Source organism: Ranitomeya imitator, chromosome 7 (genome assembly GCF_032444005.1).
Source record: "Ranitomeya imitator isolate aRanImi1 chromosome 7, aRanImi1.pri, whole genome shotgun sequence".
Lineage (NCBI taxonomy): Eukaryota > Metazoa > Chordata > Amphibia > Anura > Dendrobatidae > Ranitomeya > Ranitomeya imitator.
Window position 1 is genome coordinate 111,280,850 of NC_091288.1, and position 27,091 is coordinate 111,307,940.

The following is a 27,091-nucleotide window of genomic DNA, read 5'->3' on the forward strand; positions in this document are numbered from 1 at the left end:
GCAATATTTTTTTTCCCACGACCACCTGATGCTCCACTACCATCATTACCAGCTGACAATGACCGCCCACGGCCACGACCTCTTCCACCAGACTTCCTCATTGTTTTAAAAACGTAACCAAAGTAACGGTGTTTGTTGCTGTCAAACAACTTACACGGTGAGCTATAACTTCAGTATGATTTAGATATCCCTTTACAGGTGGGTGAGACCGCAAGGAAAATCAGGCACAATGTTACACACTCTGTTTTCGGTGGCACCAAATGAGACAGATGCCACACACGCAGGACTGTCACTCAAGCAGAAATGTCAATATTGATCTCCCACTTTTTTTTTTTATTTGTTCAGGGAGAATTTAGAAACCAAATAAAAAAAAATAGGCTTTCTATGGCCCACTATTTGAGAGAGAGAGAGATGGCACACCCAGGAGTCAAGACTGGCACACAAGCAGAAAGGGCAATATTAATCTCCCACTGATTTTTTTTTTCAGGGAGACTTTAGAAACAAAATAAAAAAAAAATAGGCTTTCTATGGCCCACTATTTGAGAGAGAGAGATGGCAGACCCTAGAGTCAAGACTGGCACACAAGCAGAAAGGGCAATATTAATCTCCCATTGATTTTTTTTTTTTTCAGTGAGACTTTAGAAACAAAATAAAATAAAATGATTTTTTCAGGAAGAATTTAGAAACCAAATAAAATAAAATGATTTTTTCAGGGAGAATTTAGAAACCAAATAAAAAAAAATAGCCTTTCTATGGCCTAGTGCCCACTATTTGAGAAAGAGAGATGGCACACCCAGGAGTCAAAACTGGCACACAAGCAGAAAGGGCAATGTTAATCTCCCACTGATTTTTTTTTTTTTTTTTCAGGGAGAATTTAGAAACACAATAAAAAAAAAATAGGCTTTCTATGGCCCAGTGCCCACTATTTGAAAGACAGAGATGGCACACCCAGGAGTCAGGAGTGGCAAACAAGCAGAAAGGGCAATATTAATCTCCCACTGATTTCTTTTTGATTTTTTCAGGGAGAATTTAGAAACACAATAAAAAAAAATAGGCTTTCTATGGCCCAGTGCCCACTATTTGAAAGACAGAGATGGCACACCCAGGAGTCAGGAGTGGCACACAAGCAGAAAGGGCAATATTAATCTCCCACTGATTTCTTTTTGATTTTTTCAGGGAGAATTTAGAAACACAATAACAAAAAAATAAATAGGCTTTCTATGGCCCACTAGTTGAGATAGAGAGATGGCACACCCAGGAGTCAGGAGTGGCACACAAGCAGAAAGGGCAATATTAATCTCCCACTGATTTCTTTTTGATTTTTTCAGGGAGAATTTAGAAACACAATAAAAAAAAAATAGGCTTTCTATGGCCCAGTGCCCACTATTTGAAAGACAGAGATGGCACACCCAGGAGTCAGGAGTGGCACACAAGCAGAAAGGGCAATATTAATCTCCCACTGATTTTTTTTATTTTTTCAGGGAGAATTTAGAAACAAAAAAAAAAAAAAATTAATAGGCTTTCTATGGCCCACTATTTGAGAGAGAGATGGCACACTCAGGACTGGCACACAAGCCCAAAGGCCAATATTAATCTCCCACTGTTTTTTTTTTCAGGGAGAATTTATAAACCCCACAAAAAAAAAAAACAGAAAAATAAAAAGGCTTTCTATGGCCCACTATGTGAGAGAGATGGCACACACAGGGATGGCACTCTAGCAGAAATGCCAATCTTAATCTCCCACAAAAAAAAAAAAAAAACAGGGACTGTCCTACAATTACTATCTCCCTGCAGTAATCTCAGCCAGGTATGGCAGGCAGCAACAAGGAGTGGACTGATGCACAAATGAAATAAAAAGTGTGGACAAACAAACAAGATAGCTGTGCAGAAAGGAAGGAACAACAGGATTTGTGCTTTGAAAAAAGCAGTTGGTTTGCACAGCGGCGTACACACAGCAATGCAGCTATCAGGGAGCCTTCTAGGGCAGCCCAATGAGCTACAGCGCTGAGGAAAAAAAATGTAGCTTCCACTGTCCCTGCAAACAAAGCTGGTGTTGGACAGTGGAAATCGCTACAGCACAAGCGGTTTGGTGATTAATGGACCCTGCCTAACGCTATCCCTGCTTCTGACGAAGCGGCAGCAACCTCTCCCTAGGCTCAGATCAGCAGCAGTAAGATGGCGGTCGGCGGGAACGCCCCTTTATAGCCCCTGTGACGCCGCAGACAGCAAGCCAATCACTGCAATGCCCTTCTCTAAGATGATGGGGACCAGGACCTATGTCATCACGCTGCCCACACTCTGCGTCCACCTTCATTGGCTGAGAAATGGCGCTTTTCGCGTCATTGAAACGCGACTCTGGCGCGAAAGTCGCATACCGCATGGCCGACCCCACACAAGGGTCGGATCGGGTTTCATGAAACCCGACTTTGCCAAAAGTCGGCGACTTTTAAAAATGAACGATCCGTTTCGCTCAACCCTACTAAACAGTGTGCATTTCATGTGTAACATCTAGTTCATAAGCTAACTAAAAGTACCCCATAGGCCCACTCTGCAAAGGAAAGCCTTGCCAGCCTAAGCCAGTCTACAAAAGCACAAAGCCTTTTACACTCTGCTCTATTAAAAGGGAGGAAGTGCTCCATGCTTTTCAGCATGCTGCCTCATGTGGCGACAATCCCGGTCATCAGAGTTCCTGTATTCAGGTAATCCCTCACATATAGTTTTCCATGGAAGCAGCGCCAATCCAAGTCCCAAAACTTCAAGGGGATCATTGAAGAATTCTATAAAACCAGCCCTACCCCCAGATCACGGCTTGAGCAATGTCTGAGCACCAGCAGCTTCTGAAAATGTGTCAACAAGACCCTACTGTCCAGGAACTTCCTCGACATGGTCCTGATCTCCCACACTCCCAGATCCAACCAGCGGATTACCTTCAGAACTGAGGTAGCATAAGCCGGGAGATGTCCATGTGGTGTCCGAAGGTCCATCACTTGCCCCCCTGTCTGCCTTTTCTGGAATAAAGGCCGGAACCATCCCCTGCAGTTGAATACTGGTGATGTTTGCCTTAAGAAAGGTGTTTACTTGAAGCACCGGGTGCAGGAGAGAGAGAGATCTGGGAGTTTTGATGTAATCCAGGAATGAAACCAAATGAGGCTGAGTCCAATCACAAAAAAGCAAAAATCCATACCCAACCCACCTAATCTCCTTGTTCAGTGTGTAACCTCTCTCTTGACTAGGTTCAGCCTATTTCCCCATAACATTTGGAAAAATTGTCTCTAGACCCATGTCTGAAGAGGTTCCTGCAACATGCAAACACTGCCCAAGTATATTAGCGCTTAGCCACTTAACCAGGTTAACCCTTTCTTGCAGGGTCAAAGACAAACCCTTCCACGAGTCCACCTTTTGGGCAGCGATATTAAGTCTGTCCTCCAAATTTTACTGGGGAAAAGCCCCCAAGCCAAAATCAATGCCTAGAATTATTGCTGAGGCCTGGGGCCCTGTAAGGGTGCCCGGGAAATCAAAAGTTGGATTTCCTCCCCACTTTTCAGTTTTTGAATTTCCAAAAAATTTTAAAATAATCAATACATTTCGTTCAACTTCACAATTGTGTTCCACTTGTTGTTGATTCTTCCCCCAAAATTTACATTTGGTATCTTTATGTTTGAAGCATGATATGTGGGAAAAGGTTGAAAAGTTCCCGGGAGCTGAATACTTTCGCAGGGCACTATCTATCCTAGACCTACTGCTATCCCTATGAAAGATGAAATCCCTGTGACCTGAGATGTGCCGGATGTGAGCATCCACCAGGCAAGCTTCACTTACTATACTATTGAAGGCTATGCTATCATAAGCCAGCTGTTCTCCAGAACCTCCCCTATCATGGGATCTAGTTATGTTGTCAAAATCCCCTCCAAAGACCACTTGACAGCTTGTAAAAAGATAGGGCTTAATCTTCAAGAAGAGACACTGACAGTCCCACTTGAATTGTGTGGCCATAAATGTTGATGAGCCAAATCTCCTGTCCGCTCATGAAGACATCTAAGACTAAGCACCTTCCCATTTCTACCTCAATCACTTGTCGGTATTCCACCAATGCAGCCTTAAGAAGGACCGCCACCCCGCTGTAAGGCTCGGCTGCAAGAGACCAGTATGAGGGCCCATTTTTCTACTTCCTCTTCGATATTACATATTCCTCATGTGTGTTAGTCTGGTCTACTACAAAAACAAAATGTCACCCTCAATTCGGGTGAAAAAATCAAAGGCCGTAAATCTAGCCACATCTGACTTAATACTGGTCAAGTTAATTGACGCCAGAGTCAATGGAATGGGTTCCGTCATCATGAGTGACTAAGTTGGCCTTTTTCTTCACCCCACCCGCTTTTTCTTTTCTTTATCTTATGAAGAGGAATCCGACACACCCCTCCTCTTCCGAGACGCTGAGGTATCCATATCTTCCTCCTTAGTTTTTGCTTCCTTGTCTCCAGGGCAGTTTCTCCTCCAGAGGGATGTAAACCCACCGAAGGTCAGATGCCGCCACCCTCCGAAAGCCCTTCAGATGATGCCCTTGCCACCTTACCTCCAACCTTTGTCTCAGCAGAGTTGTGAAGGGATTGGTACAGGTTGGAGAATGGGACTAAAGGGGAAGTCGTGCTTAGAAGTGTATGAAACTGTGCAGTTTAGACTGGAAGGAGAAAGAATATTAGTATGATGTTCTGATATACGTATCTTAAGCTTCCTGCTAGTGCATCCTATAAAGGCAAGATTACACTTAGTGCATCTGATCACATAAACCACATTCTGGGAGTTTCAATTAATACATTGTCTGATTTTAAATTTTTGTGACTCGTCATGATTTGCAAACATACCTGTAATAAATGAATGCTTGCAAGTACAACATGTATTACTACCACATTTTTAAAAGCCAGAATGATCTAAGCATGGTTTTAATACACAGCTCAATTTTTGTTTTGTTTTGGATTTTTGATCAACACAAACTTTTTAAAATTTCGTCTGCAAAAGGAACATTTTATAAGGAGTTTTTCACTTAAAGCAGACTAGAGCTTTGTGAAAAAAATACTATATTTATACTATATTAAAGACATAACTGATGACTTAATACTGTACAAATGTTTACTACAACTTTCAAAACACTGACCGTCACATCCAAACATAGACTAAGTGTGAACAGGTGCTGAACCTAGAGTCACCAACTCATATACAGTCAAATAAATGAGGCAGCATACTGCGGCGCTAAAACATGCAAACATGAAAATTGAACTGCATTATTGCAAAAGAAATATGAAAAAGTGAGAGCGTTTAGCGCATAAATTGGTCAATTCATGTGTACCTGGTAGCCACATTAAGGCATCTCTCATATACCAGGTCCTAAACTTTCCTTTCCTCACTGAGAATAAACGTCTTCATCTGAATGGGTACCTACTGTGAATTCGCTTCTTAGACTAAATTTCTCTCTCTCTGTGGAGTGTAATGGACCTGCTGCGATTAAAACACCTGTGGCTAAGAGGTGGAGGAGTGCTCAGTCAGAAGGCTAATGAATACAAATTTCAAAAAACTGACCGTCACATCCAAACATAGACTAAGTGTGAACAGGTGCTGAACCTAGAGTCGCCAACTCATGTATAGTCAAATAAATAAGGCAGCACACTGCAGCACTAAAACATGCAAACATGAAACATGAAAATTGAATTGCATTACTGCACTAGAAATATGAAAAAGTGAGAGCGTTTCGCGTATAAATTGGCCAATTCATGTGAACCTGGTAGCCACATTAAGGCATCTCTCATATACAAGGTCCTAAACTTTCCTTTCCTCGCTGAGAATAATCGTCTTCATCTGAATGTGTACCTACTGTGAACCTACTGTGCTGACACACTCTCACTCAATAGATGTGCAGATATGAGTGATCTTTCCCTAGACACCCACCTATCTCGATGCCTACCTAGATGCAGAGGTTGGCACCCTAAGAAACACAAGAATGGCGCTCCTGCTCATGCGATGGCTGTCCCTAATCTCCTAATTACATACTATAAGGTATTAGTCAGAAACAGAGGGCCAGACGGCCTGTAACAATCATATGCTGGTGTATTTTTTATATCATTTATGAATAGATGAAACCAATAAAGGGTATGATGTAAGAGAGAAAGGGACAGTCTTTACCATTCATCGCCCATACACATATAAGATATCCAATATGCAAACACCTGGGTAATGGGTGTCTAGATACTACAACAACATACTAATAACCATATCAACTATATCATCAACCTCATACAATTATTGGGGATTAGATGGTACTATTATGGAACAACATACTCAAACAATAATATACAGTAAATGTATGATTCAGTAGATGTAATCGCACGCCAAATATACTACATATAAAACTGTCCGAGATTAACCAATAGGTACAAAACATGTCCCAATGATACTAACATCTTGATAATGCAACTAAACTTATCTGTTGATGTGTGGTACTGTATACAGGCGGCTGAGGGTCATGATGAGATGGCTCCTTACATAAAGAAAACAGGCTTTCAACGCGTTTCCCCCACACTCGGGTTCATCAGGAGAGATTCAAAATAACATGGCAGTGGAGAGTTGTCCAAAAGATACGGCTGCCAATTGAAGGCCATTAGTTGAAGACAACTTTCTGACACACTGGGAATTAAAAGAATTGGAAAGTCGATGTATACTGAGCTTCTTTGTTTTTAAGTTTAAAATAATGTCTAAACTGCCATAAAAAATAAATGATATACTGTATAGTTATTTGGCATTGACATGTTAAATCGATAACAATGCTAAAAAATGCATTTCTTATCCATTCCAAGAAGCAAATATTCAGCTTTGGAGTTATGATTCTGTTTTTTTTTGTTTCTGGTTTATAGATCTATGAATGGATGGATCAAATCAAAGAAACACATAAAGACCTAGTCACATTACATTATTTGGGGTCAACCTATGAGACAAGACCCATTTACTATTTTAAAGTAAGTTGTCCTCAATGCTGAACAGTATTTTCTGGATAAATTATAATTTTTTCTTCAATTAAAGGGAATCTGTCAGTAGGATCAAACCTTTTAAACCACCTATATGGGCTCATAGGTCATAGGAAACTGAATAACATGACACCTTGATATCCGCTCTCCAATGTCTTAAGGTACCGTCACACTGAACGATATCGCTAGTGATCAGTGACGTTGCAGCGTCCTGGCTAGCGATATCGTTGAGTTTGACAGGCAGCAGCGATCAGGATCCTGCTGTGCCATCGTTGGTCGGCACAGAAAGTCCAGAACTTTATTTTGTCGCTGGACTCCCGCAGACATCGCTGACGCCGATTCAGCGATGTCTTCACTGGTAACCAGGGTAAACATCGGGTTACTAAGCACAGGGCCGCGCTGAGTAACTCGATGTTTACCTTGGTTACCAGCGTAAACGTAAAAAAAAAACAAACACTACAAATTTACATTCCGGTGTCTGTCCTCCGGCGTTCTGCTTCTCTGCACTGTCAGCGCCGGACGGCCGGAAAGCAGAGCACAGCGGTGACGTCACCGCTGTGCTTTCCGGCTGGCGCTCACACAGTGCAGAGAAGCACAGCGCCGGGGGACAGACACCAGAATGTAAGTATGTAGTGTTTGGTTTTTTTTACATTTACGCTGGCAGCCAGGGTAAACATCGGGTTACTAAGCGCGGCCCTGCGCTTAGTAACCCGATGTTTACCCTGGTTACCAGGGGACTTCGCATAGTTGGTCGCTGGAGAGCTGTCATTTTAAATGATAGTGGGCATTACCAGTGTGACATACAGCTCTACAGATCAGAACTAACACAGTACAACAAAGTCAAGACTGTAGTGAGACAAAAAGTAGAGAACGACAAGGCACTCAACAAAAAATAACTTGTGGATGGTGCTCAAGTAGGGTATCCAACCCATAATCTAAGCAAAAATAAACTTGGCACTTAAAATGTTGAAAGATGAGGAAATTTCATTTATTTTGCATCCAGACAAAAAACAGAAGAAATAACTGAACTTTTTTCGGTCTCACATTGGACATTCATCAGAGTATCTTGCTGGTTCAGAAAGATAAGACAGTGTGCTCAAATAAGCTTGTAGGATGATAAGAGGAAAATGCCTGGATGCTGCGTTGGGAATCAGAATTCAGTTCAGCATGTCCTGGGAGCTGGACCTCCACACACACAGGCGCGTCCTCTTGTCCAGCTCCCAGGACCTCATATATCAGCCCTTTACAGTGAACAGATATATCAATATGAGGAAAATGATGTTTGCCCCTCCTCATTATACTGCTTGTTATGGAGGCGTGAATTAAACCAACTCCCAACGACCTTTCCATTATTCTTGGAGTAATGCTCATTGCCTTACTCATCTCCTTTCCAATCACACCTCACCACTTGTGCACAAAGCCAAAAAATCTACTAAAGAACTGTGAGTGGGGTTTGCCATTTCCCCACACTTGGAATTTTTTTCCCATTTTCCAGTACACTGGATTGTCCTATGCAAAACTACAACACGCTCATAAAAAACAAGGCATCATTTTTCTACATTGAGGGAAAAATGAAAAAGTTATGGCTCTTGGAAGAAAATGAGGAAAAAAACAAGGCACAAAAACCTCAAATCGCCATGTTGGGAAGAAGTTATTCTGCTGACATCAGAGTTTTCTACATTGTCATACATGGATGCCAGACAGTGATTTATAATGGTTCTAAAATCTTTTTCCTTGTTTGTATGTTATTTCATACTAAGCAGTAAATGTTAATATATTAAAGGAAGTATTAAAAGTGTATTTTTGTTGTAAATGTTTAAAATATATAGCTTTATAAATTTATTTTTTATGATTTCTTAGATTGGGTTGCCATCTGATGTAAAAAAGAAAATCATATGGATCGATTGTGGAATTCATGCACGTGAATGGATCTCGGTAGCATTTTGTCAGTGGTTCATTAAAGAAGTATGTCATTTTGGTAGTTTTATTTTTATTCTGCTGTTGGTAACTTTTAATTACGGTAAATAACTATTGGTTTAACAATGAATATTAACAGTTGCACCCTACGCATTAATGTGTAAATGTTTTTTAAAAAAAGTCTCTAAGTAAAGTTATTAAAATTTATAAAAGCAACAAATATTAAATCACACAAGTTTAGTTTAAAGGGAATCTGTCACCCCCTTGGAGGTATGTAACCTATTAACATGGGCATACGGGTTTTAGAATGGTTAAAGCAGTCATTCCTGTATGTCCATATCTGCGGTTGTTGTTTTCACACAAATAGAAATTGATTCATTTCTATTGCCATTTTGCACCCTAGTCTGGTGCTCTTAGCCATGACCCATTTGTGCAACACTTTTTAAAAACTAAGGGTAGACAAGCAGAGCTGCTATCAAAAAGGGTGCAAAGATTAGTATAAAAGAGAATGTAAATTGTCTCTTCAGAGAGGATGATTACTAGGACTCTAGCGCTAGCTATAGTAAGTAGCAACCCTGCAAGTCCATATCGACTCTCTGACGAGCCTTGTCTCAGGACTCAGGATAAAAGCCAAAACCAAATCTCACATTGCAGACTGTGTTTGGGGGTGCTGCCCCTCGTCAGTGCAAAGTGAGAGATCTGGTTTGGCTGTGTGAGAGGTGTTTGACCAAGATTCAAGGGGTATTTTTCCTTGCAGGGAGACTGACATGTCAAGCATGATTCATAGAGTAAAGATAACTATTGGAAAATATTTACATAAAAATAACAATGCACCTGAAGCAAGCGTATAATGCAATATATTGGCTATGAAGCACCTTATTAAATAGAAAAAAACCTATAAAGAAATTTGAGCAGCAAAAATGAAAGTGCAAATATGAGTTTATTGTATTAAGATTTCAAAAGACAAGTGTTAAAAATAGGGGAAACACTAGAGGGCGACAAACACAGCAGGAGGAGGTTAAAAATGTAACATACATGACTAAACATGTAGATATAATGAACAGTCCAAAACTAGTATATGGAATGTGGGACAATGACAAAAGGTAAGATAAGTATACAGGGATTCTATATACGGGGTTATAGGCAGGGTTAATACATTAAGCTGCATGTACACAGAATCCAAGATATAAATCATCGTTACCCATGTCCTCCTACTGCTGACATGGCGCCGGCCTCCGGCCTCTGTTGTATGACTCTATGGCTTTGAGTTGCATGAACATTTCAAGATGTTTTCTGACAAAAGAAATCTGCCAAAAACTCCTCCAAGGCTTTTGTCAAATTTTTATTTCAAGTCCTAGCAAATTATCCAGTTAAATCTATCTTTATTTTTCAGATACTTAACCAACGCAGCAGCAATCATGTGATCCATAAAGCTTTAAAGAACATTGATTTCTATATTGTCCCTGTGCTTAATATTGATGGCTTTCTTTATTCATGGAATGCGGTAAGATCTTAGAGCCTTCCATAATTATATAACATCATTATAACAACCAGCAATCATTCCATACAGACCATCCTTCATTGCACATGGAGTGTGACCCCTACAGAAGCATATCTGACATTTAGTCCATTTCTACTGTGCACATAAACTTTTCAAACTATTTAACTATGCAAGGATCAGAAACTATGACAACATTGCAACTATCACGGGGTTACCGTAAATATAGAGGAGCCACAAGACTGGAGCATCTGATTGCTCCTACTCCTGCGCTGAATAGAAGCACTTCACTTTTTTTTCAAATGGTGTAAATTTATTTTGGCAGTACAGGAGTTAAAGGGACTCTGTCACCTGAATTTGGAGGGAACAATCTTCAGCCATAGGGGCGGGGTTTTCGGGTGTTTGATTCACCCTTTCCTTACCCGCTGGCTGCATGCTGACCGCAATATTGGATTGAAGTTCATTCTCTGTCCTCCGTAGTACATGCCTGCACAAGGCAATCTTCCCTTGCGCAGGCGTGTACTATGGAGGACAGAGAATGAACTTCAATCCAATATTGCAGCCAGCATGCAGCCAGCGGGTAAGGAAAGGGTGAATTAAACACCTGAAAACCCCACCTCTATGGCTGAAAATTGTTCCCTCCAAATTCAGGTGACAGAGTCCCTTTAAAAAGCCATGTTGAGAGCTCTTGGAGCTAGGCCTCTCAGCTGAGCATGGATAGCCACTCCTATCCACTATATAATCCAAGTCCTGACAGACACACTTCATCAGAGTTTTTCCTTTATGGCTGGGAGAATTGTAGTTGGTGGTTATTGGAGGTGTTTGGTGGATTTATCTGTGACTGTTTGGTTTAATGAGAATGATAATTTCTTTCTTCTCCTACTTTGGTTTTACCCCATCCTCACTCCCCGATGCATATGTGAGCAGGTAGGAAGATGCAGTAACGGGTCGGAGGCAGAGCAAGTATTAACGTGAGGTTTAATTTAACAGGTATACTCCTCGCATGAAGAAAACAGATAAAACAGTATAAAGGAACACGGGCCGTAACTCAGGGGAAGCAGGTGTGAAGCATAGCATAGGAAGTTCAAGGATAGTAAACTTATCAGTCTGACGACTTCAGAATGCTGTTAGTTCAGGATGTGGATGTTGGCGCCAAAGCAGTGGCACATTAGGGGTCCTGGAAAAGATGGCATCCTGGATTCTGGCAGCGGCGGTGATTCCTCGTGGTCCAGTGTAGTCCTGTAAAAGATGACGTCTTGGCTTCTGGCAGCAACAGTGATTCCTTGTGGTCCGGTCAGTGATCGGTGTGTCAGAAAATGATGAGCCGGACATAGCACAGTCTTTCCCCCTGTCAGCGTACAGGGACAATGAGCAACTCGTTTCAGGTACAAAGGGAAACTCCTCACAGCGGGTGTCCCAATTCTCCCGTCGGTGCGTGCTCTGGCTTATGTCCTGCCTGGGCATCCTGTCACTCAGGGTCAGCAATGTCAGTTATGTTGTTGTTGGCAGTCTCTGTTAACAGCTTTTAGCCTTTGCTGGTTTTTGCTCGCTCTGGCAGTTGCCCCCCCCCCCCCCCTCCGCAGAAGCCCTGACACTGCCCTCCTGTGCGATGCACATTCCCACGGCAACTAACTGATTTGCTGTGCACTGTGGCCCTTTTATCTTAGCCACGCCCCCTACTCCTAGGTGCAGAGGTCGGTCCGGGGCTTTAAGCTTTCCCCCGTGAAACCTGGGTGACAGCCCCGACCGTTCAGGATCCGTCACTGAGTAGGTTGGCATGGTCCGGGTTTTCTCCCTACACATACCTCTGTTATATGTCAGTGTATATTTGTATGCCTGATATTGTCCTTTTCCCCTGTTTGTGTTACCTTGTTTGTCTGGTGTAATACGGTGCACTGCTGCTCCCCTCTTCCCTGGGTGGGGGAAGGGTGCAGAGAGTGGGTGTATTCAGGACAAAAGGCAAAATACGTAGCCTCGGCATCTTCACCTTCAGAAGTAAATAGGGGAACAGGACAAGCTAGGGCATCCAATAGTGTAAGGGATAGGGAAGTACGCCCTTGTCCCGGGTCACCCGACAACAGAGTCATGACAACAACACTGATATATGAACAAAGAAATTATATTCATTTCTAGTTAGATGCAGGACAAGTGGTATCCTTCTTTCTTATAATTAAGCCGGGTTCACACAAGTAAATAAAAAACCGTCTTAATTTCATCCAGAAAACTGATATTATTTTTTTTCACATTTGCAATCCATATGCAATCTATGCGTAATCCATATTTATGTGTCTGTAAAAATCTTATGTAAATGGTGGACCTGTATGGAATCCTTTTTTTTCCACAACCGTAGACTTGAATGGGCAATTCTCATCTAACACATGGAAGAAACTTCTGCATGCTGAAATTTTTTTCATGCACAGGTTTGATCCATAAAAAAATAGTTAAACCACAATGCTTCGTTGAATAACATGGGTTAAATTTTGTCCATGTACTGTTCATTTTTTAACAGACAACAATCTGATGGGAAATACAGGAACGTTCCGTACCCTATCAACAAAATGACACATTTAAAAAAATGTTTCTTAAAAATATTCAAGTTATTTGCAAGATTTTTCTAACAATATGAAATATTTTGTGTGAAATAGCTTAGGTATAAAAGAGAATTGAAAACACATTGAGCCTGATTTATAATGGTGTTTGTCAGGATGCTATGTAAAACATCTTAACCCCTTCCTGACCCATGACATCACGTATGCGTCATGAAAGTCGGTGCAAATCCGACCCATGACGCCTATGTGGCATCATGGAAAGATCGCGTCCCTGCAGATCGGGGGAAAGGGTTAACTCCAATTTCACCCGATCTGCAGGGACAGGGGGAGAGGTACTTTAGCCCAGGGGGGGTGGCTTCATCCCCCCCCCCCCCCGTGGCTACGATCGCTCTGATTGGCTGTTGAAAGTAAAACTGCCAATCAGAGCGATTTGTAAAATTTTTATTTCACCTAAAAAACTGGTGAAATATTACAATCCAGCCATGGCCGATGCTGCAATATCATCGGCCATGGCTGGAAACACTGATGTGCCCCCCCCAACGATCGCCCCCCCTCCAAGCCACTGACCTGTGGTCCGCTCCCCTCCGTCCTGTGCTCCGCTCCCCCGTCCTCCTGTCCGCTCCCCCGTGCTCCTATGCCACCCCCCGTGCTCCTACGCCCCCCCCCCCTGTGCCCCGATCTCCCCCCCTTATACTTACCGAGGATCCCCGTGTCCGTCCGTCTTCTTCATGGGCGCCGCCATCTTCCAAAATGGCGGGCAAATGCGCAGTGCGCCCGCCGAATCTGCCGGCCGGCAGATTAGTTCCATGTACATTTTGATCACTGTGATAGGTTTTATCACAGTGATCAAAATAAAAAAAAAGTAAATGAAACCCCCCTTTATCACCCCCATAGGTAGGAACAATAACAAAATAAAGAAAAATATTTTTTTTTCCACTACAGTTAGAACTAGAACTAGGATTAGGGTTAGGGTTAGGGAATGTGCACACGTATTCTGGTCCTCTGCGGATTTTTCCGCAGCGGTTTTTAAAAATCCACAGTGCAAAACCGCTGCGGATTTATCGAGGATTTACCGCGGTTTTTCTGCGGATTTCACTGCGGTTTTCTATTGGAGCAGTTGTAAAACTGCTGCGGAATCCACAGAAAGAAGTGAAATGTGCGGAATGTAAACCACTGTGTTTCCGTGCAGTTTTTTCCACAGCATGTGCGCAGCGTTTTTTGTAAACTCATGGGAAACTGCTGCGGACCCGCAGCGGCGGAAACGCTGTGGATCCGCAGCATTTTCCACATTGTGTGCACATACCCTTAGAATTAGGCTATGTGCACATGGTGCGGATTTGGCTGCGGATCTGCAGCGGATTTGGCTGCGGATCCGCAGCGGATTGGCCGCTGTGGATTCGTAGCAGTTTTCCATCAGCTTTACAGTTCCATGTAAACCTATGGAAAACCAAATCTGCTGTGCCCATGGTGCGGAAAATACCGCGCGGGAATGTCAATTCTTTGTGCGGATTCCGCAGCGTTTTACACCTGTTCCTCAATAGGAATCCGCAGGTGAAATCTGCACAAAAAACACTGGAAGTCCACGGTAAATCCGCAGGTAAAACGCAGTGCCTTTTACCTGCGGATTTTTCAAAAATGGTGCGGAAAAATCTCACACGAATCCGCAACGTGGGCACATAGCCTTAGGGTTAGGGTTGGAATTAGAGTTAGGGTTGGAATTAGGGCTAAGGTTGGAAATAGGGTTAAGATTAGGCTTCTGGTTAGGGTTATGGTTAGGGGTGTGTTGGGGTTAGGGTTGCGGTTAGGGGTGTGTTGGGGTTAAGGTTTGGATTAGGGTAGGATTATGTTTAGGGTTGGGATTAGGGTTAGGGGTGTGTTGGGGTTAGGGCTGTGGTTAAGGGTGTGTTGGGGTTAGGGTTGTGATTAGGGTTATGGCTAGAGTTGAGATTAGGGTTAGGGGTGTGTTGGGGTTAGTGTTGGAGCTAATTTTTCATTCAAAAAGTCAAATGGCGCTCCTTTCCTTCCAAGCCCGGCCGTGTACCCAAACAGTGGTTTACCCCCACATCTGAGGTATCACTGTACTCAGGAGAAATTGCCCAATAAATATTAGGATCCATTTTATCCTGTTGCCCATGTGGAAATGAACAAATTGAGGCCAAAATAAATTTTTGTGAAAACAACGTACTTTTTCATTTTTACGGATCAATTTGTGAAGCACCTGGGGGTTCAAAGTGCTCACTATGCATCTAGATAAGTTCCTTGGGGGGTCTAGTTTCCAAAACAGGGTCACATGTGGTGGAGCTCCAATGTTTAGGCATACAGGGGCTTTCCAAATGCGACATGGTGTCCGCTAACTATTGGAGCTAATTTTTCATTCAAAAGTCAAATGGCGCTCCTTCCCTTCCGAGCCTTGCCGTGTGCATAAACAGTGGTTTGTGACCACATATGAGGTATTGGTGTACTCAGGAGAAATTTCCCAACACATTTTAGGATCCATTTTATCCTGTTGCCCATGTAGAAATGAACAAATTGAGGTGAAAAGAAATTTTTTGTGAAAAAAAGTACTTTTTCATTTTTACGGATCAATTTGTGAAGCACATTGGGGTTCAAAGTGCTCACTATGCATCTAGATAAGTTCCTTGGGTGGTCTAGTTTCCAAAATGTGGTCACATGTGGGGGAGCTCCAATGTTTAGGCACACAGGGGCTCTCCAAACGCGACATGGTGTCCGCTAAAGATTGGAGCCAATTTTTCATTGAAAAAGTCAAATGGCGCACCTTCCTTTCCGAGCCCTGTCGTGCGCCCAAACAGTAGTTCCCCCCCCCCCACATATGGGGTATCGGCGTACTCAGGACAAATTGTACAATAACTTTTGCGGTCCAGTTTCTCTTTTTACCCTTGGGAAAATAAAAAAATTGTTGCTAAAATATCATTTTTGTGACTAAAAAGTTAAATGTTCATTTTTTCCTTCCATGTTGCGTCTGCTGCTGTGAAGCACCTGAAGGGTTAATAAACTTCTTGAATGTGCTTTTGAGCACCTTGAGGGGTGCAGTTTTTAGAATGGTGTCACTTTTGGGTATTTTCAGCCATATAGACCCCTCAAACTGATTTCAAATGTGAGGTGGTCCCTAAAAAAATGGTTTTGTAAATTTCGTTGTAAAAATGAGAAATCGCTGGTCAAATTTTAACCCTTATAACTTCCTAGCAAAAAAATTGTGCTGATGTAAAGTAGACAAGTGGGTAATTTTATTTATTAACTATTTTGTGTCACATAACTCTCTGGTTTAACAAAATAAAAATTCAAAATTTGAAAATTGCGAAATTTTCAAAATTTTAGCCAAATTTCCATTTTTTTTCACAAATAAACGCAAAAATTATTGACCTAAATTTCCCACTAACATGAAACCCAATATGTCACGAAAAAACAATCTCAGAACCGCTAGGATCCGTTGAAGCGTTCCCGAGTTAGTACCTCATAAAGGGACACTGGTCAGAATTGCAAAAAACGGCCAGGTCATTAAGGTCAAAATAGGCTGGGTCATGAAGGGGATAATAATTAGCAATTTAAGTTTTCTGCAATAATATTATGACTTTTTGTGCTTACATGCTAGTATTGGCCCACTACAGTACTAATGGCATAGCATGGGTGGGTCAGGGCTACACAAACACCCAAATGACTGCACATGCCAGTCAAGAGATGCGCCTAATTCATTAAGTGATGTATGTACATCAGTGAGCTTGTTCATTGAAGGAACTTGTCACCATTAAAAACGCTATTAAACTGCAGATATGGGGTTAATCTGCAGGTCATAGGCAGCATTTCTCTTACTCCAAACTTGGCGAGTTGCGTTAATGTCAAAGACCTCAATCTTTGTCTCATCTGTCCACAGCACCTTCTCCAAATCACTCACAGAATCAACCAGGTGTTCATTGGCAAAATTCAGACGGGCCTGCACATGTGCCTTCATCAGCAGGGGAACCTTGCGGGCACTGCAGGATTTTAAACCTTTAGGCTATGTGCACACGTTCAGGATTTCTCACAGAAAATTCCTGATAAAAACCGGACATTTTCTGCAAGAAATCCGCAAGAAAACCGCATGCGTTTTTGCAGCGGTTTTGCCGCGTTTTTGCCGCGGTTTTGATGCGTTTTTGCCGCGTTTTTTTCCGGCCACTTCCCATTGCATTTTGTAGTGGGAAATCCGCAAAAAAAACGCAAAATTAATGAACATGCTGCGGTTTTTACCGCGATGCGTTTTTTTTCGTGGAAAAAATGCATCATGTGCCCAAAACATGCGGAATTAATTCTAAATGATGGGATGCTTATTGTATGCGTTTTTTTGCGGTTTTATAGCGTTTTTATTGGGAAAAAGCGCGAAAAAAACGCGAAGAAAACGCAACGTGTGCACACAGCCTTACAGCGTAATGTGTTACCAATGGTTTTCTTGGTGACTGTGGTCCCAGCTGCCTTGATATCATTAACAAGTTCCCCCTGTGTAGTTTTAGGCTGATCTCTCACATTTCTCATGATCAAGAATACCCAACAAGGTGAGATTTTGCATAGTGCCACAGATCGATGTCAATTGACAGTCATTTTGTATTTCTTCCATTTCCTTACTGTTGCACCAACAGTTGTCTCCTGCTCACCCAACTTCTTACTTATGGTTTTGTAGCCTATTTCAGCTTTGTGCAGGTCTATGATCTTGTCCCTGACATCCTTATAAAGCTCTTTGGTCTTGCCCATGTTGTAGAGGTTAGAGTCTGACTGATTAATTGAGTCTGTGGACAGGAGTCTTTTTTAAAGGTGACTATGTAATACAGCTGTCTTTAATGCAGGTAAAAAGTTGATTAGGAGCGTCTAACTGGTCTGTAGGAGCCAGAACACTTAATGGTTGGTAGGGGATCAAATACTTATTTCTTACTGCAAAATGCAAATAAATTGATAGAATTTATACTATATGATTTTCTGGATTTTAATTTTGATATTCTATCTCTTAATGTTAAAATTAACCTACCCTTAAAATGATAGACTATTCATATCGTTGTCAGTGAGCAAACTTACAAAATCAGAAAGGGATCAAATACTTATTCCCCCCGTATGTCCAGCTTTAATTAATCAGGCCCATAAACTAGTTAAGACAAGGGCCAGAACAAGAAAGAATTGTTCAGATCTCCAAGGTATAGATAGATAATCTGAGGCAACATTAGATTCAGCCCCACTGAATGTCTGTACCCTCTAAATTAATATAAACTTCAGTACAGAACCTTACATTTATAGAGACTCCAAATGCCAGCAGCAATGTCCCTATTTCTTCAACACTGACAATAGTCTGCATTTCCTTTGCACTCCACCTTCTTTCACAATATAGTAAGGCTAGGCTAGGTGCACACGTTGCGGATTGGGGTGCAGAATTTTCCACACAAAATCCGCATCTCCTCGCAGAAAACACTGGTGCAGATTTGCCGCTGATTTTGTGCGCTTTTGATGCGGATTTTGTGTGTATTTTACCCTTGCGGATTTCTATTATGGAAGAGGTCAGAAAAGCTGCAGTTCCGCACAAAAGAAGAAGTATATTACTTCTTATGTTCCGCAGCGGTTTTCATGCGGATGTTTCTGCACCATTAGCACAGCTTTTATTTTTTTTTCCTATTGATTTACATTGTACTATAAATCTCTGTGCGGAACTGCAGCGTTTCTGCGCGGAAAAATCCACTGCGGATCCGCACTAATTCCGCATCGTGTGCACACAGCCTAGCATAGTAACATAGTACAACGTGGGAATTTTTCAGAATATTTTATCACGCTTGAGTTCATATAAGTTTATGCCAGCAGGGGGCGCAGCACCGCCAGTCTAGGTAGCTACATTCCCCTGCTTTCCATTCATTCCCCACTCTTTACAGGCAGGAGCACAGCTGCAATACCAGGCTCCTGCTTGTAAAATTATTTAACCCCTTCAGATGGATTTACAGCGTGGGACTTGACTGTAATGCCGGAGAGGTATGGGATATTGTTGTTTTTTTATTTTAACTTTGTTTCAGGTGAAAAGGGTCTTCAATTGGATTGGGCGTTTAACCCCTTAATCCCATATGATGCACTATCCCGTCCAGGTGACCTGGGACTTAATTCCCAGTCACGGGATAGTACGTCATATGCGATCGGCCGCGCTCATGGGGGAAGCGCGGCCGATCGCGGCCGGGTGTCAGCTGCCTATTGCAGCTGACATCCGGCACTATGTGCCAGGAGCGGTCACGGACTGCTCCCGGCACATTAACCCCCGGCACACCGCGATCAAAGATGATCGCGGTGTGCCGGCGGTGCAGGGAAGCATCGCGCAGGGAGGGGGCTCCCTGCGTGCTTCCCTGAGACGATCGGTACACGGTGATGTACTCACCGTGTACCGAGCGTATTCTCCCTGCAGTCCCCGGATCCAAAATGGCCGCGGGGCTGCATCCGGGTCCTGCAGGGAGCACTTCCGGGTCAGGATCAGGCTGCAGCTGCAGCTCTAATCCTGCCCGTCTGTATGTCAGATCACCGATCTAACAGAGTGCTGTGCACACTGTCAGATCGGTGATCTGTGATGTCCCCCCCTGGGACAAAGTGAAAAAGTAAAAAAAAAAATTTCCACACGTGTAAAAAAAAAATAAAAAAAAATTCCTAAATAAAGAAGAAAAAAAAAAAATATTATTCCCATAAATACATTTCTTTATCTAAAAAAAAAACAAAAAAACAATAAAAGTACACATATTTAGTATTGCCGCGTCCGTAACGACCCGACCTATAAAACTGGCCCACTAGTTAACCCCTTCAGTGAACACCGTAAGAAAAAAAAAAAAAAACGAGCCAAAAAACAACGCTTTATTATCATAACGCTGGACAAAAAGTGGAATAACACGCGATCAAAAAGACGGATATAAATAACCATGGTACCGCTGAAAACGACATCTTGTCCCGCAAAAAACGAGCCGCAATATAGAATCAAAACCAAAAAAATAAAAAAGTTATAGTCCTCAGAATAAAGCGATGCCAAAATAATTATTTTTTCTATAAAATAGCTTTTATCGTATAAAAGCGCCAAAACATAAAAATAATGATATAAATGAGGTATCGCTGTAATCGTACTGACCCGAAGAATAAAACTGCTTCATCAATTTTACCAAACGCGGAACGATATAAACGCCTCCCCAAAAGAAATTCATGAATAGCTGGTTTTTGGTCATTCTGCCTCACAAAAAATCGGAATAAAAGGCGATCAAAAACTGTCACGTGTCCGAAAATGTAACCGATAAAAACGTCAACTTGTCCCGCAAAAAACAAGACCTCACATGACTCTGTGGACCAAAATATGGAAAAATTATAGGTCTCAAAATGTGGAGACGCAAAAACTTTTTTGCTATAAAAAGCGTCTTTTAGTGTGTGACGGCTGCCAATCATAAAAATCCGATATAAAAAACGCTATAAAAATAAATCAAACCCCCCTTCATCACCCCCTTAGTTAGGCTAGGTTCACATTGCGTTAATGGGTTAACACTAACGGACAGCGTTGCACGGCGAAAATGTCACAATTAATGCCGTGCAACGGGTCCGTTAGCACACCCATTGACAGCAATGTGATTTTCGGGTGTAGCGCATCGCTAGAGCGTGCCATTTTCGTCTCGCGCTAGCAAGGTGCCGTTCTTTTGTGGCGAGCCTCGGACGCTGCTTGCAGCGTCCGCGGCGCGCCCGAGGTCCGATCCCCGATCTTCCAGAGCGGGGACGTTAACGCGACCACTAAACACGACACCTAAAAAGACATTGCGTTAGCGCAATCCGCTAGTGCTAAACGGATTTCCCTAACGCAATGTGAACCTAGCCTTAGGGAAAAATAATAAAATTAAAAAAAATGTATTTATTTCCATTTTCCCATTAGGGTTAGGGCTAGGGTTAGGGCTAGGGATAGGGTTAGGGCTAGGGTTAGGGCTAGGGTTAGGGCTAGGGTTAGGGTTTGGATTACATTTACGGTTGGGATTAGGGTTGGGATTAGAATTAGGGGTGTGTCAGGGTTAGGTGTGTGGTTAGGGTTACAGTTGGGATTAGGGTTAGGGGTGCGTTTGGATTAGGGTTTCATTTATAACTGGGGGGGTTTCCACTGTTTAGGCACATCAGGGGCTCTCCAAACGCGACATGGCGTCCGATCTAAATTCCTGCCAATTCTGCATTGAAAAAGTAAAACAATGCTCCTTCACTTCCGAGCTCTCCCGTGAGCCCAAACAGGGGTTTACCCCAACATATGGGGTATCATCGTACTCGAGACAAATTGGACAACAACTTTTTGGGTCCAAGTTCTCTTGTTATCCTTGGGAAAATAAAAATTTGGGGGGCTAAAAATCATTTTTGTGGGGAAAAAAAAGGATTTTTTATTTTCACGGCTCTGCGTTGTAAACTGTAGTGAAACACTTGGGGGTTCAAAGTTTTCACAACACATCTAGATAAGTTCCGTGGGAGGTCTAGTTTCCAATATGAGGTCACTTGTGGGGGGTTTGTACTGTTTGGGTACATCAGGGGCTCTGCAAATGCAACGTGACTCCTGCAGACCAATCCATCTAAGTCTGCATTCCAAATGGCGCTCCTTCCCTTCCGAGCTCTGCCATGCGCCCAAACAGTGGTTCCCCCCCACATATGGGGTATCAGCGTACTCAGGACAAATTGGACAACAACTTTTGGGGTCCAATTTATTCTGTTACCCTTGTAAAAATACAAAGCTGGGGGCTAAAAAATCATTTTTGTGAAAAAAAAAAGAATTTTTATTTTCACGGCTCTGCGTTATAAACTGTAGTGAAACACTTAGGGGTTCAAAGTTCTCACAACACATCTAGATAAGTTCCTTGGGAGGTCTACTTTCTAATATGGGGTCACTTGTGGGAGGTTTGTACTGTTTGGGTACATCAGGGGCTCTGCAAATGCAACGTGACTCCTGCAGACCAATCCATCTAAGTCTGCATTCCAAATGGCGCTCCTTCCCTTCCGAGCTCTGCCATGCGCCCAAACAGTGGTTCCCCCCCAAATATGGGGTATCAGCGTACTCAGAACAAATTGGACAACAACTTTTGGGGTCCAATTTATTCTGTTACCCTTGTAAAAATACAAAGCTGGGGGCTAAAAAATAATTTTTTGCGAAAAAAAAAAAATTATTTTAACGGCTCTGCGTTATAAACTGTAGTGAAACACTTGGGGGTTCAAAGCTCTCAAAACACATCTAGATAAGTTCCTTAAGGGGTCTAGTTTCCAAAATGGTGTCACTTGTGGGGGTTTTAATGTTTAGGCACATCAGGGGCTCTCCAAACCAACATGGCGTCCCATCTTAATTCCAGTCAATGTTGCATTGAAAAGTCAAATGGCGCTCCTTCCCTTCTGAGCTCTGCTATGCGCCCAAAAAGTGGTTTACCCCCACATATGGGGTATCGTCGCACTCAGGACAAATTGCACAACAACTTTTGTGGTCTAATTTCTTCTCTTACCCTTGGGAAAATAAAAAATTGGTGGCGAAAAGATCATTTTTGTGAAAAAATATGATTTTTTATTTTTACGGCTCTGCATTATAAACTTCTGTGAAGCACTTGTTGGGTCAAAGTGCTCACCACACATCTAGATAAGTTCCTTAAGGGGTCTACTTTTCAAAATGGTGTCACTTTTGAGGGGTTCCAATGGTTAGGCACATCAGGGGCTCTCCAAACGCAACATGGCGTCCCATCTCAATTCCAGTCAATTTTGCATTGAAAAGTCAAATGGCGCTCCTTTCCTTCCGAGCTCTGCCATGCGCCCAAACAGTGGTTTACCCCACATATGGGGTATCGTCGCACTCAGGACAAATTGCAAAACAACTTTTCTGGTCTAATTTCTTCTCTTACCCTTGGGAAAATAAAAAATTGGTGGCGAAAAGATAATTTTTGTGAAAAAATATGATTTTTTATTTTTACGGCTCTGCATTATAAACTTGTGTGAAGCACTTGTTGGGTCAAAGTGCTCACCACACCTCTAGATAAGTTCCTTAAGGGGTCTACTTTCCAAAATGGTGTCACTTGTGGGGATTTCAATGTTTAGGCACATCAGGGGCTCTCCAAACGCAACATGGCATCCCATCTCAATTCCAGTCAATTTTGCATTGAAAATTAAAATGGCGCTCCTTCCCTTCCGAGCTCTGCCATACGCCCAAACAATGGTTTACACCCATGTATGGGGTATCAGCGTACTCAGGACAAATTGGACAACAATTTTTGAGGTACAATTTCTTCTCTTACTCTTGGGAAAATAAAAAATTGGGGGCGAAAAGATCATTTTTGTGAAAAAATATGATTTTTTATTTTTAAGGCTCTGCATTATAAACTTCTGTGAAGCAATTGGTCGGTCAAAGTGGTCACCACACATCTAGATAAGTTCCTTAGGGTGTCTACTTTCCAAAATGGTGTCACTTGTGGGGGGTTTCAATGTTTAGGCACATGAGGGGCTCTCTAAACGCAACATAGCGTCCCATCTCAATTCCTGTCAATTTTGCATTGAAAAGTCAAATGGCGCTCCTTTCCTTCCGAGCTCTGCCATGCGCCCAAACAGTGGTTTACCCCCACATATGGGGTATCAGCGTACTCAGTACAGATTGTACAACAACGTTTGGCATCCATTTTATCCTGTTACTCTTGGTAAAATAAAACAAATTGGAGCTGAAATAAATTTTGTGTGGAAAAAAAGTTAAATATTCATTTTTATTTAAACATTCCAAAAATTCCTGTGAAACCCCTGAAGGGTTAATAATCTTCTTGAATGTGGTTTTGCGCACCTTGAGGGGTGCAGTTTTTAGAATGGTGTCACACTTGGGTATTTTCTATCATATAGACCCCTCAAAATGACTTCAAATGAGATGTGGTCCCTAAAAAAAAATGGTGTTGTAAAAATGAGAAATTGCTGGTCAACTTTTAACCCTTATAACTCCCTAACAAAAAAAAATTTTGGTTCCAAAATTGTGCTGATGTAAAGTAGACATGTGGGAAATGTTACTTATTAAGTATTTTGCGTGACATATCTCTGTGATTTAAGGGCATAAAAATTTAAATTTGGAAAATTGCAAAATTTTCTAAATTTTCGCCAAATTTCCGTTTTTTTCACAAATAAACGCAAGTTATATCGAATAAATGTTACCACTAAAATGAAGTACAATATGTCACGTGAAAACAGTGTCATAATCGCCAAGATCCGTTGAAGCGTTCCAGAGTTATAACCTCATAAAGGGACAGTGGTCAGAATTGTAAAAATTGGCCGGTCATTAACGTGCAAACCACCCTCGGGGCTTAAGGGGTTAATAAACTATTACAACACCCTGTGTCTTTAATTCATTATCCAGAGAGTAGGATGGGCACACTGTATAGTTCACTAGGAGAGGTGCTGGCTGGACATCTAACGTCACATATACAAAAAACAGCCGCACTCCAGTCTTGGTTTCAACGTAGAAAGTTTTTTAGTTTTTATTCAAGTGCACAGGCACCACCAAATAATTTTTAAAGAGAGTAAAACAAGTGATCGCGGACAATACGATAACACGGTAACGTTTCGACCTGGCACGGTCTTTTTCAAAACCTCACTTAAATGGGATGATACGGACATCTTACTCCTGGATTCTACTTGGAACTGTCCTTGGGGACTCTCTGCACTTACCTTCTCTTCCTTACCACTCCTCCCATTTAAGTGAGGTTTTGAAAAAGACCGTGCCAGGTCGAAACGTTACCGTGTTATCGTATTGTCCGCAATCACTTGTTTTGCTCTCTTTAATTCATTAAAATACTTTTTTCCTAATGTGTGTGCTTTTTAACTCTTTATGAACATAGGATTAATAATGGATAGGTGTCTTATTGACACCTCTTAATTATTAACCAGACTTAATGTCACCTTACAATAGCAAGATGACATAAACCCTTTATTACCCCATATCCCACCGCTACTTGGGAGTGGGAAGAGAGAGGCTAAGTGCCATAATAGGCGCATCTTACAGATGTGCCTTTTCTGGGGTGGCTGGGAGCAGATGTTATTAGCCGGGGGGGGGCAATAACCATGGTCCCTCTCTAGGCTATTAATATCTGCCCTCAGTCACTGGCTTTCCCACTCTGGCGGAGAAAATTGCGAGGGAGCCCACGCTAGTTTTTTCCGTTATTTAACCCTTTATTTTAACAGCTAGAGCCCCCAAATTTTGCACACAGACACTTCTAACATAAGTAGTGCGGAATATGTAAAAAAAATAGGGAATATGAAATGGTTTACTGTATGTAAACAATGTCTCATATCCTTTTAGGTCTGATAAGGAGATAGCAAAAGCCGGCAATTGAATCACTGGCTTTTCTGCTATCTAGTGCTATATGAAATATATATATATATATATATATATATATATATATATATATATATATATATATATATATACACAGTGGGGCAAAAAAGTATTTAGTCAGTCAGCAATAGTGCAAGTTCCACCACTTAAAAAGATGAGAGTCGTCTGTAATTTACATCATAGGTAGACCTCAACTATGGGAGACAAACTGAGAAAAAAATCCAGAAAATCACATTGTCTGTTTTTTTTATCATTTTTTTGCATATTATGGTGGAAAATAAGTATTTGGTCAGAAGCAAACAATCAAGATTTCTGGCTCTCACAGACCTGCAACTTCTTCTTTAAGAGTCTCCTCTTTCCTCCACTCATTACCTGTAGTAATGGCACCTGTTTAAACTTGTTATCAGTATAAAAAGACACCTGTGCACACCCTCAAACAGTCTGACTCCAAACTCCACTATGGTGAAGACCGAAGAGCTGTCAAAGGACACCAGAAACAAAATTATAGCCCTGCACCAGGTTGGGAAGACTGAATCTGCAATAGCCAACCAGCTTGGAGTGAAGAAATCAACAGTGGGAGCAATAATTAGAAAATGGAAGACATACAAGACCACTGATAATCTCCCTCGATCTGGGGCTCCATGCAAAATCCCACCCCGTGGGGTCAGAATGATCACAAGAACGGTGAGCAAAAATCCCAGAACCACGCGGGGGGACCTAGTGAATGAACTGCAGAGAGCTGGGACCAATGTAACAAGGCCTACCATAAGTAACACACTACGCCACCATGGACTCAGATCCTGCAGTGCCAGACGTGTCCCACTGCTTAAGCCAGTACATGTCCGGGCCCGTCTGAAGTTTGCTAGAGAGCATTTGGATGATCCAGAGGAGTTTTGGGAGAATGTCCTATGGTCTGATGAAACCAAACTGGAACTGTTTGGTAGAAACACAACTTGTCGTGTTTGGAGGAAAAAGAATACTGAGTTGCATCCATCAAACACCATACCTACTGTAAAGCATGGTGGTGGAAACATCATGCTTTGGGGCTGTTTCTCTGCAAAGGGGCCAGGACGACTGATCCGGGTACATGAAAGAATGAATGGGGCCATGTATTGTGAGATTTTGAGTGCAAACCTCCTTCCATCAGCAAGGGCATTGAAGATGAAATGTGGCTGGGTCTTTCAACATGACAATGATCCAAAGCACACCGCCAGGGCAACGAAGGAGTGGCTTCGTAAGAAGCATTTCAAGGTCCTGGAGTGGCCTAGCCAGTCTCCAGATCTCAACCCTATAGAAAACCTTTGGAGGGAGTTGAAAGTCCGTGTTGCCAAGCGAAAAGCCAAAAACATCACTGCTCTAGAGGAGATCTGCATGGAGGAATGGGCCAACATACCAACAACAGTGTGTGGCAACCTTGTGAAGACTTACAGAAAATGTTTGACCTCTGTCATTGCCAACAAAGGATATATTACAAAGTATTGAGATGAAATTTTGTTTCTGACCAAATACATATTTTCCACCATAATATGCAAATAAAATGTTAAAAAAACAGACAATGTGATTTTCTGGATATTTTTTTTCTCAGTTTGTCTCCCATAGTTGAGGTCTACCTATGATGTAAATTACAGACGCCTCTCATCTTTTTAAGTGGTGGAACTTGCACTATTGCTGACTGACTAAATACTTTTTTGCCCCACTGTATGTATGTATATATATATATATATATGTATATATATATTACAGACCTTATGTCTGTAATATATATTACAGA

The 27,091-nt window shown here is 42.0% G+C and overlaps 1 protein-coding gene across 1 annotated transcript in view; it reads left to right on the plus strand.

Moving 5' to 3' along the window:
- The window catches only part of LOC138644860 (carboxypeptidase O-like), a 219,142-nt gene that overhangs the window by 59,738 nt on the left and 132,313 nt on the right, over nt 1-27,091 (plus strand). The window contains exons 5-7 of the mRNA XM_069733748.1: nt 6,903-7,004; nt 8,874-8,978; nt 10,324-10,434. Of these exons, the coding sequence (XP_069589849.1) occupies nt 6,903-7,004; nt 8,874-8,978; nt 10,324-10,434 (318 nt within the window). The remainder of the gene's footprint in view (nt 1-6,902; nt 7,005-8,873; nt 8,979-10,323; nt 10,435-27,091) is intronic.